The sequence below is a fragment of the Panthera leo genome, chromosome B2, assembly GCF_018350215.1.
Source record: "Panthera leo isolate Ple1 chromosome B2, P.leo_Ple1_pat1.1, whole genome shotgun sequence".
Classification (NCBI taxonomy): domain Eukaryota; kingdom Metazoa; phylum Chordata; class Mammalia; order Carnivora; family Felidae; genus Panthera; species Panthera leo.
Genome location: NC_056683.1, coordinates 39,686,940 through 39,706,646, shown reverse-complemented (window position 1 = coordinate 39,706,646; position 19,707 = coordinate 39,686,940). Strand labels below are relative to the sequence as shown.

The 19,707-nt window shown below is 47.7% G+C and overlaps 1 protein-coding gene across 3 annotated transcripts in view; it reads left to right on the top strand.

Moving 5' to 3' along the window:
* Nucleotides 1-19,707, top strand: part of TFEB (transcription factor EB) — a 54,369-nt gene that overhangs the window by 3,716 nt on the left and 30,946 nt on the right. The window contains exon 1 of one of the 3 annotated variants that reach the window (XM_042938720.1): nt 3,401-8,104. The exons of 1 other annotated variant lie outside the window; for it this stretch is intronic. In XM_042938720.1, coding sequence (XP_042794654.1) covers nt 7,989-8,104 — 116 coding nt within the window. In that variant the 5' untranslated portion in view covers nt 3,401-7,988. Of the gene's footprint in view, nt 1-3,400; nt 8,105-19,707 lie in introns of those variants that run through there. One more of the 3 variants, XM_042938723.1, reaches the window with a different exon arrangement.

Below are 19,707 nucleotides of genomic sequence, written 5' to 3'. Positions count from 1 at the left end.
TGACAGGCTATGTGGCTGGGGCAGGTCCCTGCTCCTCTCAGCCTCAGTTTCCACATCTGTGTACCTAGATCATCTGTGGGGTGCCCTCCAATGTGAACCCTCTACCTATCTTTGGCAAAGGCACCTGGACAGGAGAGGCTTCCAAAAGGGAGGGACGTGTCGTGTGTGTGTGTGTGTGTGTGTGTGTGTGTGTGTGTATGGTGGGGGGTGGGGTAGGGGGTACTGCTGAAGTCCACTCAGTAGAGTTGTAGCTATAGGCTGGCCCTGGTGGTGTGACCAGCCAGCTTTTCTTGGGACATAGTCACAGCCAGCATGTACTGAGCACTAGCTAAGTGCCACCTAGCCAGGAGATTGTTAAGAGCATGAGCTCTGGGGCTAGGCTGTTTGGCTTGGAATCCCACCTCTGCCACTTACCAGCTGTGTGGCCCTGGGCGAGCTGCTTAACCCTGCTGTGCCTCTGTTTGCACACCCAGACTAACAGTGCTATAGTGAGGGCTAAGTATTCTGCTGCACGCTGCATGTACAGGACCTCGAATGGTGTCATGCTCAAAAAAGTGTTATCATAATGGACTCTTACGGCTCATTTATTTCTTTATTTCTCATTTCCAAGTGAGGAAATGGAGGCATAGAGAGTTCCAGTGAAGAAAAAAAAAAAAGACCTATGGGTTTGCAAACAGGATTCTGCCGCACGTCTGACATCCTCAAATGAAATGCCTTACGGGGGGCGCTTTGCGGCTTCCCTGGCTGCAACCCCCACTGTTCCCTGTTGACCACACCTGGTCTCTACATTTGACAAGGTAGCAGAGGGAACTTGGCAATGCTTGCAGCATCTCTGGCACCCCTGCCCCGCCCTGCCCTGGCCGTGGCCCTGGGGATTCCTTGGGTAGCATCTGGCTTGCCCACTTACTCCCCATTCCTGACCCATGGCTTTCCCCTGCACTTCTGCCACCTGCCCCTCCTCCCCTCTGCACCAGATGTACAGATCCCCTTGGCTGCAGTGTGACCGAAGGCAGCCATGATATCCCAGCAACAGGGCAGGATCTGGGACTTGTTGTGCCCACAGGAAGTGCTTCGCTGTGGGGCGATGGGGCAGGGGGTGACAGCAGAGGGTAGCTGAGAGGGGCAGAAGCAAGAGGCAGAGTCATCACCAGTTTTCTTTCCTGGACATTAAGTGGGGGCATGAGGAGGAGGGGAGAAGGGACGTCTGACCATGCCTGCCCCCCTCCAGCTTCCTTGGGGGCAAGCCTCCTTGTTGGCTTTTATCCCAATAGCAGAGACCCTAAAGTAAAATGTGATGCCATGGGGATTAATCCCTAATTCCAGCAGACTTGCCAGAAATCCATAGTCCATATTTCCTCATCCCAGCCCTTGTTCATGCTGGTCCCTTCTCCTGATACACGCTCCTCTGTGCCCCTCCCCCTGTCCAAATCCTTGGTCCATCATATATATATATATATATATATATATATATATATATATATATATATATATATTAGTGCATGTGACTCTTGAAGGAGGAGCCTTGGCATCAATATGTTAAAAATTCCCCAAATGGGGGTATCTGAGTGGTTCAGTTGGTTGAATGCCTGACTCTTGATTTCAGCTCAGGTCATGATCTCATGGTTTGTGCAGAGCCTGCTTGGGATTCTCTCTCTCCTCTCTCTCTGCCCTCTCTGTTCATGTGATCTCCCTTTCTCTCTCAAAATAAATAAATAAAGTTTTAAAAAATTCCCCAAATGATTCTGATGCCCTTTCTCCAAGGCTGTGGCTCTCAAATTTGGGCATCAGAATCGCCTGGAGCAGTTGTTAAGACACAGATCGCTAGGCTTTACCACCAGGGTTCCTGACTGAGTAGGTCTGGAATCAGTAGGTCTGCAAATTCCAGTAGGTCTGGAGTTTGTATTTCAGATGAGTCCTTGGGAGATAGATGCTAATGTTGCTGGTCCCCAGACCACACTCTGAGAACCCGCTGCTTTGTAGCTACCCAGCCAAGAGCTTTCTGTCTCCTGGGTCTCTGATTGCTTTGGGCCTCTTAGGTCTGTCTCCTTTCTGAAGCCAGGTCCCACGAGGCAGGGACCACTGTGAAACCATTTGGTGACCGCCAGTCCCTGGTATAATCGGCCTCCCTTGCCCACTCTGCCTCCCTGCCCCCACCTCCCATTAAACTGACCACTGTCCAGCCTTGTGGTCTTGGCACAAGACCCTCTGGGACAAGTGCTCAGAAAATCATTGCTGCTTAAATACGGTGGGATGAGGTGGACAACAAAAGACAGTACTGTCCCCAGGAGTCATCAGAACACGGGGCAGGGTCTAAAGCTCCTTCCTGCAAAAGTGCTTGGAGCCAGAGTGGCATTGCTGGAACACGGGGTGGGGTGGGGTGGGCATCCAGAGTGGCCCTTGACTTTGTTGAAATGAGGTTGTAGAAACACCCATCATGTTATTTGACTTTCCTACCCCATGGTGGGCAAGTATTGGATCACTGTTTGAATTGTGTTTCTTGCTAAAAAAAAAAAAAAAAAAAAAAAAATAGGGACGCCTGGGTAGCTCATTCAGTTAAGGGTTCAACTTCAGCCCAGGTCATGACCTCACGGTTCGTGGGTTCGAGCCCTGCGTCAGGCTCTGTGTTGACAGCTTGGAGCCTGGAGCCTGCTTCAGATTCTGTGTCTCCCTCTCTCTCTGCCCCTCCCCTTTTCATGCTCTCTCTCTCTCTCTCTCTCTCCCCCCCCAAATAAATAAATGTTAAAAAAAAGTTAAAAAATGATAAAACATGCGCAAAAAGCAGCTGTTCCCTTCTCCTTTCCTCAGACTGGAGATGCTGGGAGGGCGGAGGGAGGAGGAGGTGTCACTGTTGGATGTAAGGGTGTCTCCATCATCTTCTAGGAGGACTTGGGCCTTCAGGACAGCAGATAGTCAGGCCACCTTGGGGGTTCACCCCTGGGCTCTTGGGGCAGTTCCTTCCTTGGAAGCTGGACGAGCTGGGGGCAAACCCCGGTGGGAGGCAAGAAGAGGTGCCCTATCCCCAGTGCTTAGAAGAGAACCTGGTATACAGTGGGTGCTCAGTAAATCTTTGTGGAGTGAGTGAGTGAATGGGTGTGACTTGAGCCCCATCAAGTGCCCAGAAATGAGGACACAACAAACGCTTTACTCAGGGTCTCTGCCCTGCAGGCAGGGTATCAGCTTCACGTACTAAAACTCAGGGACAGGTACATAGCTGAACAAGAAGGAGTTCTGCCCCCAGCCCCCGCCCTCCCCAGGATCCAGGTCCAGCCTCACTCTGGTTTGAGGCTGACCATCTGTCTCTTCCTGTAGAGAGTTTGCCAACAGCACCTCCCTGCCCCCCAACCCCTCCCAACCCCCCTTCACCACCCTCCCCCACTGCCAACCCCTCCCCCACCCCCCACCCCTGGTTCTACTAGTGGGTCTGTGGGGTGGGGCTCCGGTTTGTTTTCTCCTGTTTGCCAAGGGAAGTCACAGCCTGTCCTCTGCCTTGTTTATCATTGGTTTGGGGACAACACCTGCCCCAGCCCCCCTACAGAGGTATGGAGTGGCCAGGAGGTGACACACTATCCTGTCCCGCCCCTGTCGCGTCTTGTCCTCTCCTGGCTCTAGCCAGGTGTGTTCTCAGCTGCCCCTGAAGCATGGTGCTGGCTGGCTTTGCCGTGGGCCGACTGGGGCTGTGGGGCTGGGAGGCTTAGTAGCCAGCTGGCTACTACTACCCCTATATTTTGGAGAGTAGAGGACTGAGGCCTGGGGAGCGTGAGGGAGGCTCTTCGGCACCCCATGGCCTTAAGCACCTCCTGGGTAGCTAACACTGTGCCGGTCAAGCAGGGTGGGTGGGAATAAGAACACAGCTCCTCCCTCAAAGCTGACAGCCTCACTGGGAATTTCACTAACCAGAGGACAGAGAAAAGCAGATTGGTGTTAAGATAGTACAGAATTACATACTAAATGAATGTATGCTCTTTGCTCTGGAAAGCATTCTTCCTTGGTCTAGAGAGTTTACAAAAGGGCTCATGCAAGCATGGAGACCTTGGCTCAGCCCTGTGCACCCTCCAGACCCCCAAAAGGGCAGCTCTGTTGCTCCCTGGGTCCTCTTACCTGGGAGTCACCTCTGCAGACGTGGGAAGCCTCAGTCCTGGACAGAGTCCTTCCTTCCAGGAGGACTAGTGGCTGCTGAGTGCAAGGGGGAAGGTGCCACAGGGAGGTGGCTGGCCACCCACCTGCACTCGGAAGCCCTGGGCCATGGGGGATGTGGTGCTCAGTTGGGCCCAACCACTCAGACCTCTTTGGGTCTCCCTGTTGCTGAGCCCCGAGACTTGACCAGGAACCTGGGGCAGTGATTCTGCTCCCCCCGCCTCCAGCATCGTGCCTTCTTCCCCCTTTCCTCTGCTCCCCACGTCCTCATCCCTCTCTACCTCCATTGACTTCCACTGCATGTGGAACATTGGCCCTCCATGTATGTCTCTCTCTCCTGCTCTCTCACCCCTTCTCTCCCTCTTAATTTCTTTTTTCTGCCTCCCTCCTTTTGGTGTATTCAGAGGGCTCCTTCAGTACCTTCCCAGTGTGAATCTCCGAGCCCTGCTGTCGGGGGGCAGGGGGGTGCCCAGAGGAATCTCACCCAGGGCAGAGTGAGGTGGGTGTGAAGGCACCCAGCCTGAGGTAGCCCCTGCCCTTGAGGAGCCAGGGGCTTGCAGTGGCTGGGACACCCCCAAAGTGGTGGTGGGGAGATGCAAGGAGCCAGAGCTGGCTCCCTGGCCAGCTGGGGGAGCCCCTCCACGGACAGCCCTGAGCATCTCTGGATACTCCCGCCCCATGACTTAGCTATAGATTCTCATCCAGTTTGTGGGGCCTAAGTACAGTGGTTCTCAAAGTCACGTGTGAGAAGATAATAGTAGAACTTCTGTTTCTGTTTATTTACATCCCACCCTTGTCTCCCCCTTTTATTGTGAAATACACCACGAGTGCTGATAAGCACGTAAACATACATGCACACCGTAATAAGTCATTGTAAAAGTGAACACCCAGGCAGCCACCACCCCAGTGAAGAAACAGAACGCAGCCCGCACTCCAAAATCAGCTGGTGAGCCTCGCCTCTGTCACAACCCCTTCCCCCCGAGGTAAGCACTATCCTGATCTTTCTGGTAATCAGTAATTGCTTTTCCTTATCACGTAACCACTGATGTCTGCAATCTTTATCAAAAGAGTGTAGCTTTGCCTGATTTTGAATTTGATACAGCCAGAACGACGCTGGACATGTTCTCTAATGTTGTGTCTTGTCCACTCAGTGCGTTTGTGAAGTTCACCCACGTTGCTCCGCGGAGCTCACGTTCACGGCTGTACACGCAGTTCATTCCACGGCATGCACTTGCCACCGTGTTTGCATCTGTCCTGCCACTTGCGGGCATTTGGTTTGCTTTCCTTCCTTGGCTACCGTGAGCGCTACTGTTAAGACTATCCTTGTACGTGTTTCCTGGTGCGTCGGTGCGTACCCTTCTCCAGAGGGCCGATAACCCCGAGTGCAATTGCTAGAGCACAGGGTGTACAATGCATATTTCACCTTTAGGAAATGTTCTGTTAAGTGGTTGTACCAATTTATTCCTCACCAGTGGCACCTGAGAGTTCCCGTTTCTCCATATTGTCGCCAACACTTGGTGTTGGCGGACTGCTTAATGGCTGTCGTGCTGGTGAGTGCATAACAGAAGCTCATCATGGGTATCACTTCTCATCTCACTCCCCCTTCTCATCTGTTTTGTAGATCTGTTTTTGTGGATGCTTGCTGACCCGCACGATATATCCATACGTTGGTATTTATAAGCAGTTTGCGAGGAAAGAAGCAGGCACTGGGGGTGCCCATCATTTTTTCCTCATAAGAGTTTGTGACCAAAATAGCCGAAAGACTGTTATAATACTGAATGCCAGCGAAGGGCTGGAGGTTGGAGGGGTAGGAAGATGGTCTTCAGAGGAGACCCGCAATGGGGCAGCCTCTGCCCAGAGGGTACTAAGCTCACAGAGTACTCAGGCCCTCTTGCCCAACACATCTGGCCAAGGAGGAGGAAGGCTATAGGGCTAGAGCCCTCAGAAGATACCATGCAACTTAGAATTGGCAGGTGCCTATCCTTCCGGGTCCCCTAGGGCAATAGTTCTCTACCGGGGGGCGATTTTGCCTCCTAGGGGACATTTGGCAATGTCTGATGACATTTTTAGCTGTCACAACTCAGGAAATGCTGCTGGCACTTAATGGGTAGAAGCCTGGGATGCTGCTAAATATCTTACAATGCCCCGGGCAGCCCCCTACAAGGACTTATCTGGCCCCAGAGTGTCAGTGTTGAGGTTGAGAAATTCTGATCTGGGAACAGAGCCAGGAACTGAGATTTGCCATAAACTTGCTACATGGCTTTGGGGAAGCTACTTCAGTGCTTCAAGCCTCATAGGGAAAATGAGGGTGGCGAGGGGTCCTGCCCCCGCCCCTTCCTGAGGCTGTGGTCAGGACTCAGGGGAGGGTGGCTGTGTAGACACTTTGGGAAGCATCCCTGCAAAGGGGCCTGTGCTGGTTGTTTTCTTTGTGGTCCCAGCCCCTCCCCCTTGACTGTGCTCCCCGTCCCCTGAACTGGAGGTGTCAGGTGACCAGCTGTGGGCTCGCCCTGGTTCCTGCTATTCCAGGCCTCAGGGCTGTAGGGGAACCGCCCTGAGGGCTCCAGCCTTTTTGATGAGGGCAGCAGAAATGAGGGGCTCTCTGGGGGAGCCCTGGGGCCCAGGTAAAACCATTTCTGACTTTGTCCTGAGCCGGGTGGGAGTCCAAGGTTGTGTGGGGTGATAAGAGGTGCCTATCATACTCTTTATCTGAGGCCCCGTTGTAAGTCTGGGCCATAAGGGATGGGAGTCAGAGGTCATTCTTGGGGGCTCTGCACACCCAGGCCCGTCTCCTGCTCACCGTCTGTGCCCTTCCAGAGTTGTTATGCCAGAGAGGACCCAGGGTTGGGTCAGAGTCTGGGTCAGAGCTCCCTGGGCCCCTCTGACCTCCCTGTTCTGGGGCGCGCTTCACCTTAGTGGCATCTCCTGCCTTCTCCAGGGGTCACAGCCAGCCTGATCTTCTTCCTACTGAGGTGCCTCTTCCTGAAACATACTCTCATTGAAAGGGTCTAGTAAACTCATCCACCTGAAGTCTAGGTGACTGACAATGGCTTAATAATTGCCAGGCTTTCTTGGCAAGGAATGTTACCTATCAAAGGTGGGACTCCCTTAGACACCAGAAAGAAGCGCTAGTGAAATGTCAAGTTTCTTTGACAGGCTGTGAGAGAAGTACTTTGGGCGTGAGGAACTCCTGAAGTCACGTGTTGAGCAAGAACATTTTGTCACAAGTGAAAATTGTATGGCGGCTCCTATCTTCCCAGAACTTCATAGAATAACCTTGGTCTCAGGGTCCATTTCAAGGTGGGGCTATATAGCAAGACTGTGAACTGGGTGTCTGGAAGCCCTGGGAAGGCCCAGGACCAAGGTGGCAGATATGTGGCCAGTCCGGATGGTGGTGGACCGTGGGGCTTTGGGCTAAGAGAGTACAGGTCTCCAGGAAGGGCTGGGAGGGTGTATAGGTTAGGGCTGGGCTTGCATTGGACCTAGTAGGCTTCCTGAAAATTCTCCCCGCTCTGTGCCTCTCCATCTCAGGTGGGGGGCGGGGCAGGTGCAGCAGGGCCTATGCATTTTGAGGCCAGGCTGTGTGGGTAGTGGGGGGCTGTCAGAGGCTCAGTCTGGGAGGAGGGAGCGCACTGTAGGGGTCCTGGAGCCCAGAGTGGGGGAGATGGGGTGAGATGGAGCTGGGAGCCCGTCTGTGTTGGGTAGTCTTGTGGGTATATGAAGCCTTTCCGGGCGGGCGTGCGGTTCCCCTCTGCGCCGTGAGTAATCCTCGGCCACGCTTGCAGCTCCCAGGGGATTGTGCAACTTCCTCTCAGGCTGAGGTGCAGGGGGCTGGGTGAGAAACAGCACTGGGGAAAATGAGGAAACGGGGGCCTGTGCCGGGGCAGGGGCACGGGCCTGGGCTCTGGCCCCCCAAGTTGCTGAGCTTTCCAGGGGGCCTCCTTCCAGGGGACTTCCGTCTCCCAGGTCTGAGGTAGTATGTGCACATGAATGTGTGTGTGTGTGTGTGTGTGTGTGTGTGTTGTGTGTTGTGTCTTTGGGGAGGTAAGTGAGTGGGGATGAGGCCCCAAGGGCTGAACTGGCATTGGGGTATCTTTCGAAGAGGAACGGGAGATACCGAGTAGGTTCGGGGTTGGGGAAGCAGGTGGCACAAAGGAGGGGTCCCTGGGCCAGGCTTGGGGGGAATGGGGATGGTGGAAAGTGTGGGAAACCAGGATTCAGAGGAGCTGGCTGCCAGCCCCACTTCTGAGGAGCTGGGCAGCCCTGGGCAGTTTAAGCACTCCCTGCCTCGTCCTCACATCTCCAAGCTCATTTTGAGGCTCGGGTGAGGCCACAGTAAATACCTCCTTGCCTCAGGGATTGGGAACAGACACTCTGCTGGTCCCCCTGGGTTTGAATTCTGACCCTGCCACTCTGCAGCTATGTGATCCTGGTAAGCTACTTAGCCTCTTGGTGCCTCAGTTTACTCATCTGTAAAACAGAGGTGACAATTATAACGCCTACCATGTGGGTCCGTTCTGGGGATTAAAAGACCTAATTCATGTAGAGTGCTCAGAGCAGCGCCTGGAACCCAGCAAGTAAGGGCTCCGCATAGGCAGACGCTTTCCTGGTACCCAAGCATGTTTGTAAACAGCAAAAAACTGCCCAGTGTTCATGTGACTATTTTTGATGGCAGGGATTTGAGCTGGCACCAGGGATGATGATAATAAGAGCTCACATTTCCCAGGCCTTACTTCATTTCAGGTACTGTGCCAAGTGCTTGACCGGCATCAGCCCCTTGAGCCCTCATAGTCACCCAATAGGGTGGGTGCTGTCATTACCCCATTTCACAGATGGGGACATGGAGGCACAGAGGGAGGGGTCCGGTGACTTGCCGCAGGGCAAGTGATATCAGTGAGGAGGGACAGCAGAATGGTCCATGGGAGCCCTGAGTCAGATCCACAGCCCCCAGCCCAGCCCCTTTCCTGGGTTCTGCCCGAAGTGGGTTGGGAGGAGGGAGCAGGGTCGGCTGTGAAGGTGAGAAGCCTGGCCGCCAGGCCTGTGGGCTCCGGCCAGTCTCCGATCAGGTAGTCAACTAATATAGAGTTGAGTTAACACAGGGAATTGCTTTTTAGAAGTTGGCATTGGAGTGGACTTCCTCGGATGTCCCTCCTGCCAGTGTGTGGACTTGAGAGAGGGGCTGAAGACCTTCAGTGGGTGGGCGGTGTGGTGGGAGGTGAATGTGGCTCCAGACTCAGATACACCTGGCTTTGAATTCTGCCTGAGCCATTTACTGTGTGACGTTGGGCCTCCGTTTCTTCACGTGCAGAATGGGCGTGGTAAGTGTCCCTACTTCTCAGGGTGATGACGAGGAGAAATGAGATGCCGTGTAAAGTGCTTAGCACAGGCCTGGCCCAGAGTGAGTCTGACGAATGGATGACTTTATTAGACACCTGTTGTAGAGACGGCCATGTGCTGGGCCGGGAGTTTAGGCCACATGGATATCCCGAGAGGGCTATAATTTGGACTGTGGATCAAGGCCATTAATTGGACCCTAATTTCTGGCCATGAAGTCAGCTTAGGGGGTCTTTTTTTTTTTAATAACAAAGAATAAAGAGAACATCCAAGTGTTTTGCACAGTATTGGCAAGTGTTGTCTAACTTTTTTATTTTGTGTTCATGTGCATGGGTATATGTGCTAGGGGTGTTTGTGTGTGTGTGTGTGTGTGTGTGTGTGTACTGGGCCAAATAAGATATATTTTTCTGTAGATCGTGGTATTTGGGGTCACCTCCTTAGAGATTATCTCCCTCTTGTGCAATGCTTATGGGGCACCTACTGAGTACACCACATTCTGGGGGCCAGACTAAGATTCTGGGTCCAATTCTTAGCATGGCATTTGTGAGGGAGCGGGCCCTGTGGGGGTCAGCAGAGGCAGAGGGGGAGCTGGTTGGGGAGGGCTTTCTGGGTGATGACAAGCAGTGGATGGGGACGGTATGGGGTGACAATGGCCGGGGTGAATGGTTGACTCGGGGTCTGGAGCTAGAGAGCCTCGTTGGCAGGTGGAGGCTCCCAGTCAATGGAGGGCTGTAGGACCAGACCCATGCAGGTGCCCGTGCTAGCTAGAACACAGGGCTGGGTGGAGGTCATCCCAGAGCACTGGACAAGGGCTGTGCCTGTCTCCTCTGGCTGTGGCAGGGTGGGCAGAGGAGGACTCAGGGTTATTGATGATCCTCCAATTGCCAAGACTCACAGGATCTACAATGACTCAGTGAGCCCCAAGGCCCATGACTTAGCCATTTCCTCCTTCCCCTGGACCTTGGGAGCCTCCTGAGCCTTCTCCCTTCTGCTTCCCCAGCTGGCTTGAGTGAGTCTGACCTGGAACCTGGATAAGTCAGCCCTGAGCCCTGGTCCATGGGCCAGAAGTCTATTACTTAGATACCTGCCCAGGGTCAGCCGGGGCCTCAGTTTCTTCATCTGTAAAGTGGGCATACTAACCCTTGAGCAGCTGGCCCTCTGGTTGGTGATGCTAATCTTGTGACCTATTGTGGATGAGGTGGCTGTAGGAAGCGTGAAGGGCTCTGGGTGGGTTGTCAGTGTTATCTCTAAGGCTGAGAGAGCTGGGGAAGGTCATGAGGACATCAGCTGCCTGACTGGAGAGCCCCCACCTCCCCACCCTGTGACCTGGGGCCATGGGGCTGTGATCGGGAGAGACCTGTGACCTGTGGTGAGCTGGGACTATCCCTAGTTCTGACGGGGAGGTGGCCTTTTAGGAACCTCAGAGGATGAGACCCAGGTTTGACCTGGGTCTGGGAACCCCGGTTTCCAGAGTCCTCCCCTACACGAGGTCCCCTGGGAGCCCCAGCTTGGAAGTCTGTATTGCCAGGTGAGGGGGGCAGTGCTCTGGGACTGACTGGCAGAGGCCAAGTTCCAGGAAGCCATGGGTGGCTTCCAGCCTGCTGTGGCCAGAGCCCAGAGGCTCAGGCGTGAGCTCCCACGGTGGAATATGGTGTTTAATGGTAGCTCATATATATTGGGCACCTGCTCTTAGGCGCTGTGTTAAGCCCTTTTGTATATTTGCAAATACAAATACACAATAAGATCTGATACACAGGTCTTTCTGTTATCCCGTTTTATAGCTGAGGAAACTGAGGCCCAGAATGGTTGAGCCTCTCACCCAAGGTGAGAGTGAGTGACAGAGCTGGGCCTTGGGTGTGAGTTGTGGATTCAGGCTGTCAGGGTTGAAATTTGGGTGGTACCACTGACGAGCTGTGTGACCTTGGACACAAGTGACTGAATCTCTTTGACCATTAGTTTCTTGCTCTGAGAGCTGGGGATTACATCAGGGCTTTACTCAAGGGTGGTTGTAAGAATTATGTGAGATAATGGAGGTGGCCCGTGGCACATGATGAGGGTCCCAGTAAGTACCATCTGCTTCGTCACCGCTCCTGCTGGCAGCAATAACCTGCTGGGTGACCCTGGGCCGGTTGTGTGACACAGGGTACTGACCCCTTCCTTCCTTGGGCTGGGGGAAGGGGAGGCCTTTTCCCTTCTTTCCTTCTAGCTTCTTTGGCTAGCCTAATAATTAAATGAACAGAAGATAGATCACCAGAAAAACATTTAATTTTTGTGTGAACAAGATCCCCAAAGATAGGAGGCTCAAAGAAGCGACCAAAGCAGGCAGCTTTTATACCATTTGGACAAAGCAACAATACATTTGTGAAGAATGGACAAAAGAAAGAGGTTTGGGCTTGGGGGAGCTAATTAGCAAAGAAGTAACAAGGGTTGTTTATATAGCCTTCTTGGCCCCGAATTCCCTGTTTCTGGTGATGAGGATATCTCTCTGCCTCTTGGTACAGGGAGGGCACCTTTCACACGGGGTGGGGAGGGGGTTATTTCCTGCTCCCACAGGCACGAAGGAGGGTCAGAGTGTCCTTCTTGCACCGCTGTTCCTTGAGTAACTTTAATTCAACATAATCAAGATGCCAGAGTGGCCTGTTTTGGGGTGGCATATTTTGTTCCTCTTCATTTTCACCTATGAAACTTCAAGAAGTTTCACGGTCGAAAAGCTGAGCCGGTGGAGTGCCCCATCGTTTCACTGAGTTAATGTTTTAGTCTTGGAAACAGATCAGTTCATTTAAATGGTTGTTTCCTTTTAGGGGGTGGTGATGCACCTGGGCTCCCAAAGTTAGGCCTATGTTGTGTGAGAAATCAGGTGTTTAATAAGGCACTTTTATGGACAGAAAAGAAAAACCAAGGTTAATGATCAGAGCAGACTATGATCCCAGTTTGTGAGTTCTGAAGGCAGCCAGCTGAGATTTCTGGATGTCAGGCTCAAAGCCTCTTCAGATGGAGTGAGAGCAGACAGTGGCAATCTGACAGATTTTCCTGGTTTGCAGTTTGAAAGTCTCCGGTGATCTTTTCTGCATGGTGCCCTCAGCAATAGGCACATGAGCTGTTGTGGTGATTTCTCTGAAGTTTCTATCAAGTTGTTCACACTCTGCAGGGCTGAAGGGAAGAGAGCAGCTTTTGCTTTTAGCGATTCTATGTTAAGAGTAGAAGAAACTTGGGAGCGTTAGTTTGGAAAGCGGTAGCCAAATATTGGAGGAAACTAGAATTCAGAATCCCGTTGTTCTATGGGTAGAAAACAAGACTTCATTGATAATTAACAGCACTAGAACCTGATATCCAAAAAGTGTACTATAATTTTTCGTTGAAACAACTTTTTTTCTCTACAGTTACCCCCATTTCTATCAAAGATCATCAAATTTGTTTGTTTGCAAAATAGGCTGAGGTTTAGTGAATTTAACTTATTTATATAAATACAACAAGAATTGCAATTGACTGTATAGCATCTTTTCATATGCTTTGTAGGAACTTCTCACAAGGAATCTCAGGTTGGACTTTTAAAAGCCTCTCGAGGCTGGGAAGCTGAGTCCAGGACTTGTCATCAAGCTTTTCCTGCAGTCACTCGAGATTTAGGTGAATTCCTCTTTTCTCCAACTCTCCCAAATATAGTGAGGTTTTTGCACCTGCCAGGAAGTGACTTTCCTTACTCACCTGGTGAGGCTGCTGGGAACCCTGTAAGCACGATACCAGGCTGATTTTTCCAAGGGGCTTTATGGGCTCTATAAAGTCAACCTTAGTTCCTTAAAGCTCTCTGGTCATATCCAGTTTGTGCATTTCTCCCTCAAATATGACGTTCCAGTCAAAGCCTTGGTTTCCAAAGCCAATGTTTCCAATTGCATCTTGTTACTAGGAGAATAGATTTTTATTGACCTTGTGTAAATAGCTATATTGTCATGAAAATAAAAATACTAAGAGTTTTCGAAGTCTGGAGACGTCAGATAGGGAGAAAAAGGTAAACGTTTCAATTCTAATTACAAAAGTATAATTTACCAAATTGCTGTAAGTCATGGTTAGCTTAAGAGAAAAAAATGTGTTTTTTTTAAATCTGGAAAAAATAAGCATTAAAGATCCAACAATGTTTTAAGTAAACAGTTATAAAAATTATAATCATCTTTATCAGTTAATTCCGTTTCATGTAATTAATCCTTGTTGATATTGACCTTTTGTTAACAATTTTTTGAATCCAGTTTTTCCTTAGAGTTCTGTCAATTACTTTTTTAAAAAAACATTTATTTATTTATTTATTTATTTATTTTGAGAGAGAGAGAGAGAGAGAGAGAGGCAGAGAGAGACAGAGGCAGAGAGAATCCCACGCAGGCTCTGCGCTGTCAGTACAGAGCCTGACACAGGGCTCAAACTCGCGAACCGTGAGATCATGACCTGAGCCGAAATCAAGAATCAGACACTCAACCATCTGAGCCACGTGGGTGCCCCAGAGTTCTGTCAGTTCTAACCCAGTTCAGGGGTATGATCTGAAGGTTAGTAGAAAACCGTATTCTAGAGTACTTGTCAGAGTCCCTTCCATGAATCTTTCTGAAAATGAAACACCTTTGTAAAAGTATCAGAATAAAACAAGAACTTATATAACTGACAAGACTTAAAAATGCCTATGGTTAAAGATCCGATGAGAGCTCATTACAATGTTATTGACAAGGATATTTGGTTATTGCTGAGACATAAATCTTATGATAATAGCTAGAATTAGACTATATTAGGACATATCAGATTTCTAGGAATTTTATACAATTTCTGGAACACCTAAAACATATTCCTATACAAATACAACATAAAGAAAGCTTAATTTTATTTGAGAATGCTTCCCACGTGATTTAACATAACAAGTAGGTCTAATTAGTTTAAAATTCCCTCCCACCACCTCTTAGGTTTTGTTGTAATTGTTTTTGTTTGTTTAAAAAAAAGAGAGAGAGAGAAAGAATGAATCTTTCAGATGTTCCAGAGACCCTCTGGAAAGTCCCAAAGTCAGTTTGAAGTCAAAAAGACTTTATTTAGAATTTGATCTGGGGAGTTTGTCAAAAATATTAAAAGACTTGCATGCTTGCCAGAAGGATCATAGATCATCATCAAACAATACTTACTTATCTAGTTAACCAAAGTGACAACAAAAGATTTAAAAGGCAAATACAGAAGATTCTATAGTTGTGTGCAAAACTTGGCTCTTTTAATATTGAGAAGACTTAGTTTTCTTAAGTAATCAAAGGTCTGATAGTAAAGACAAACTTAAAAGGTTAAAAAAAAAAAGACCTTTTATAATCTGTTATCAGGAGCAGACCAAAAGTCAAAGAAAACTTTGTCCTTTTAATAGTCTTAGTTTTATAATAGGCAAGCTATTGATATTAAAGTTTATTTAAAAAATTTTAAAACAATTTATTTACCTTTGAGAGAGAGTGAGAGAGACAACAGTACAAACTGGGGAGGGTCAGAGAGAGACGGAGACAGAATCTGAAGCGGGCTCCAGGCTCTGAGCTGTCAGCACAGAGCCTGACGAGGGGCTCGAACCCACAAACTGCAAGATCATGACCTGAGCCGAAGTCGGACGCTTAACCAACTGAGCCACCCCAGGTGCCCCAAAGCTTATTTTTAAAAACTCTTGTAATATCAGTTTGATTTTAGCCAGCTTGGTCACACAAGGTAAAATTTTCTCTCACTCTCTCTCTCTTTAACTTTTTATATGCATTCAGTTTTTTCATTTTCTTCTATCCCATTGTGAAAAAACTTAGCTCTACTTTAGGATAAAGTCACTTTTAGTTCCTTCAACAAAAATGTATCTTCATACCTCATGCCTTTTCTAACCAAAATAGCCACACCCTACTCTTTTTTGCATATAGTTATTTCCCTTACTATTTCTAGTAGTTTTTAATTACATATATTAAGATTTTTAACCCTTAAAAATTATAACTTCTAGTGAAAACTAATAAGTAAAAAATGATGAACTGTATGTTACACCAGCATTCTAAATAGCAAATAGCTATTAGTAAAATAGTAGTAAATAAATACTAAATATATAGTAAAATATATAATAAATAGCAAATAGCTATTAGTAAAATAGTAGTAAATAAATAGTAAATATATAATAAATATATAGTAAAATAGCAAATGTATAAATATATTTTATAATTTCTAGAAACATGTGCCTTTTTAGTAGTACAAATCTTTTAATGTCGCCAAGACATGCTTATTAACAGACCCAAACATCTTTAGTTCCTCCATAATAGGAAGATAAAATTAGGTAAACTAATGGTCCATAATTAATGTTTAATATTTTATCTCATTTGGAAATGATCTTGATATTCAATGAATTTCTATTATTTAACTTAGCAAAAGTAAGGGTGGAAGTTATCAAAAGATTTGGGAAACTATTTTTAAGTAGGCATAATATAAACCACAATTCTTGTTGAAAAATCTACCTAAACACTTTTATCTCCTTCATCTATCGAAATTACTTGTTTCAAACATTACGTTCAGATTACCCACAAAAACTTCATGAGACGTTAGACAAACTTAGACATCATCCCAAGCTATTTTTCTTGCTGACAAATTTTGTGACAGGGAAAACACAAACGTATTTGACCAGTAAACCCTGGTAGAATAAAAGTTGTATGTTTGCATCATATTTAATGCTAATAACTCTGAAGACATGTCTATTTTCACTAAACTGACAAGATTTAACAAGCTTTTATTTCCCAAAGATTATCCCAGATCAATGTGAACTTAACACTTAAGATTTTTCATTAGCCCAATTTTCAAATCGTTTCATCCTTCTGATGAATGACTTCTCCCTAAAGTTTGCGTTTCAAAGAATGGCTCTTAGGTGCTAGAGAAGATGGGAATAGAAATTCTATATAACGAAGGCACAGAAAAAGTATCTAAGGCAGGGTGCCTGGGCGGCTCAGTCAGTTAAGCATCTGACTCTTGATTTCAGCTCAGGTCATGATCTCACAGTCGTGAGATCGAGCCCCCATGTTGGCTCCACGCTGACTGCTGACCGTGGTGTTCTCTGCTTAGGACTCTCTCTCCCCCTGCCCCTCCCCTGCTTGCGCGTGCTTTCTCTCTCTCTCAAAATAAATCAATAAACATTAAAAATAAAAGTATCTAAGTCTTTTCCAAGGAGTTTTGGGGTATATTTGCCTCTTATCAGAGGTCTAGAGTAATTCCTATTTAAAATTTTCCTGCTTTTTCTTAAGTGCAGGATAATTCTATTTCCAATGTCCTGGTCTTTTACAATATCATGAGCATTTTGAGATGAAGAAGTGAGGTTTGGGGATTGGTAAAGACAGGTGGGATTTGAAGTGTGTCCAGAGCCACATTTCTGGCTTTGTAGAGATTTGCAAGATGTTTCCAATTCCCCAAGGACTGGACTGCAGCCTGAATATCAAGGGACTGATCTGCCCATCCACCTAAATTTGCTGCTTTATATCGGGGTGATTTCCAACTGAGATGGAAAAATTTCTACTTCTAGAGATTCAGGGTTTAAAACAGTGTGTCTAAAAGTCTACCTGAAGCATTTAACGATGGCCCAAAAGTTTATCTAAGGCATTTAACAAAGGCCTTCTTGGACCAATTCACCTTAGGAGGGAAAGCCTCTATTATTGTTCTCATTATTGAACATTGGCCTCCAGCTGATTCATTTCCTGATCATTTGTAGGAGGGCCTGGAAGAAATTCTGGTCATCTGTTTTCTCTGTGAAGGGGGGAGGGGTGCTTTTCCCCAGGAGGCCATCTGGCTTGTCTGATAACTATGGTGTAATCATGGCTGGGAAGATCGTTCCATAGCAGCCAGTTGAGGTCCCTGTGAGGGGGGTTGTGAATGACCACTAATCCTTCAAACTCTTCTTTAAATTTGGTAGGATCTTCTCCAAGTAGAGACAAAACGGGCTTTGTAATTTCACGCTGTTAAAGAAGTCCTTAAGGCTAGCCACCATATTCCTTTGTATCTTCTTTTTAATTTGCTCTATCCATAGGTACCAATAAGACCATTATTTAGAATGAGAGCTCTCTAATTTTTTTTTAACATAGAAGTTTGTCCAATTCAAAGAATCCATTGTCATTGACGAGGAGGATCTTATATTAATCTTAATAGTGACTCAAACCAATAAGCCCTTTCATGGCTTTACATAGACATTAGAGGTGTTCCTAAAGAGGGTGCAAAAGTTGCAGCCCTTGCAAGATCCAGAAAGTTCATTCCCAGAGTTACTCTAAGAAAACAAAGACCTCTGTTGTCATAGGTGGTAATAATGATGTAGTGAAAATGGAGTCTCTGGGAACGTTAGATGTCTCTAGTAACAGACCTGCTGATTTGTGACACCAGGTAGGTGCTACTGTTATGAGACTTTTCCAGCACTATTAAGACAATGCAGGTTGAGAGACTGAGGCCTTTAATGGATTGGGACCCCCTTGTGATTCCCCCGAGAGTTGGTATCGTCAGACAAAGAGAGTGCTGCTTGTGGTTCCTCATGTCTTGGAACCCCAGTCTGTTCAACAGGCCATTAAATGTATGACGGGCCATGCATGTCCCTGCTGGTTTCTACCAGAAAGAATATTCTCCTTGGTCACAAAGCCAAGCTCTTAGGACGTAGAATAAGACGAAAGGAAAGGAGACCCATGGTTCTCCTCCTTATGACAAATGACACAAAAGACAGAGACAAAAGAAAACAATGACAATCTCTGGTTGAAAGAGGATCAATAGAAAACAAAAGTATTTACGACACACTTTTACCAGAGTCCCTATACCTAAGGAACTAGTTTACACAAATATTTAGAAATGGAAAGGACTGGATCACTTTTGCTTTCTCCAGACCCAGCCAGCAGAGATCTAAGAGACTGACATGGTAAGAAAATTTACCTTCTGCTGGCTCCTGCTCAAGGTCCCAGAGTCTCTCAGCTGCTTCCGGAGTGAGCACTGTCCAGCCGGTGAAGAGCCCCATGCTGGACAGCAAAACTGTAGGGGAAGAAACTTTCTCCTTCTACCCTTCTAGGTTCTTTGGCTGGTCTAATAATTAAATTGACATAAGATAGATTAACAAGAAGAAAAACAAATTTCATTTTGTATGTACCATAGCCCCCCAAAATATGAGGCTCAAAGAAGTGACCAAAGCAGGCAGCTTTTATGCAGTTTAGATAAAGGAACAAATTGTGAAGAGTGAACAGAACAAAGGGGTTTGGGCTAAGGGTAGCTAATTAGTAAAGAAGTAACAAGATTTGTTTATACAGCCTTTTTGGCCCCAAATTCCCTGTTTCTAGAGATAAGGATGTCTCTCCACCCTCTGGTACAGGGAGGGTACCTTTCACCGGGGAGATTTATTTCCTGCTCTCAGGGACACGAAGGAGAGTCAGAGGGCCCTTCTTGTACCTGTTTGTTTTTTTTTTTTTAACTTTATTTTTTTTATTACTTTAAAAAAAATTTTATTTATTCTTGAGAGACAGAGTATGAGCAGGGGAGGGTCAGAGAGAGAGAGACACAGAATTTGAAGCAGGCTCCAGGCTCTGAGCTGTCAGCACAGAGCCTGACGCGGGGCTCAAACTCACCAACCGCGAGATCATGACCTGAGCCGAAGTCCGATGCTCAAATGACTGAGCCACCCAGGAGCCCCTTCTACCTGTTGTTTCTTAAGTACCTGTAATTCAAAATAATCAATATGCCAAGTGACATGTTTTGCTTTCTCTCTCTTGCCCCTCTTAACAGGATTGTTGAGGAAGAGTTGGGATCAAAAGCCTGAGTGGGTCCTGAGGAGGACTTCATAGAACAGAGGTGCTAAACTCCCTGAACCTCCCCCCACCCCCCGCCCTCCAGAGCTGCCAGGAATTTTTCAGGGCTTGCAGCTAACTTCAAAGTCCTGATGCATTTTGTTTGGGCCTGCTCCAAGCTTTCACGTTTCCTGCTGGCCTTGATAGGCGTTTGAATTGGTGGCCCCAAATCTACTCCAGGGGACCCCAATCCTACTCCAGGATTTCCCCAGATGTGTTCTATGGAAGGATTTGGTGGTCAAGCAGGGATGGGAGAGTGGGAATCAAAAAAAGCAAAATGGTTTTCTTTGCTGGAGGACTTGTCAGAGCCTTTGATATGCTGATATTCATTGTGTACCTCTAACACGGGGTCTCAACATCCTGCAGGATAGCTCAAAGGGCTGGTGTTCAAACCTCCATTTTCCAGATGGAGAAACTGAGACCTGGAGTG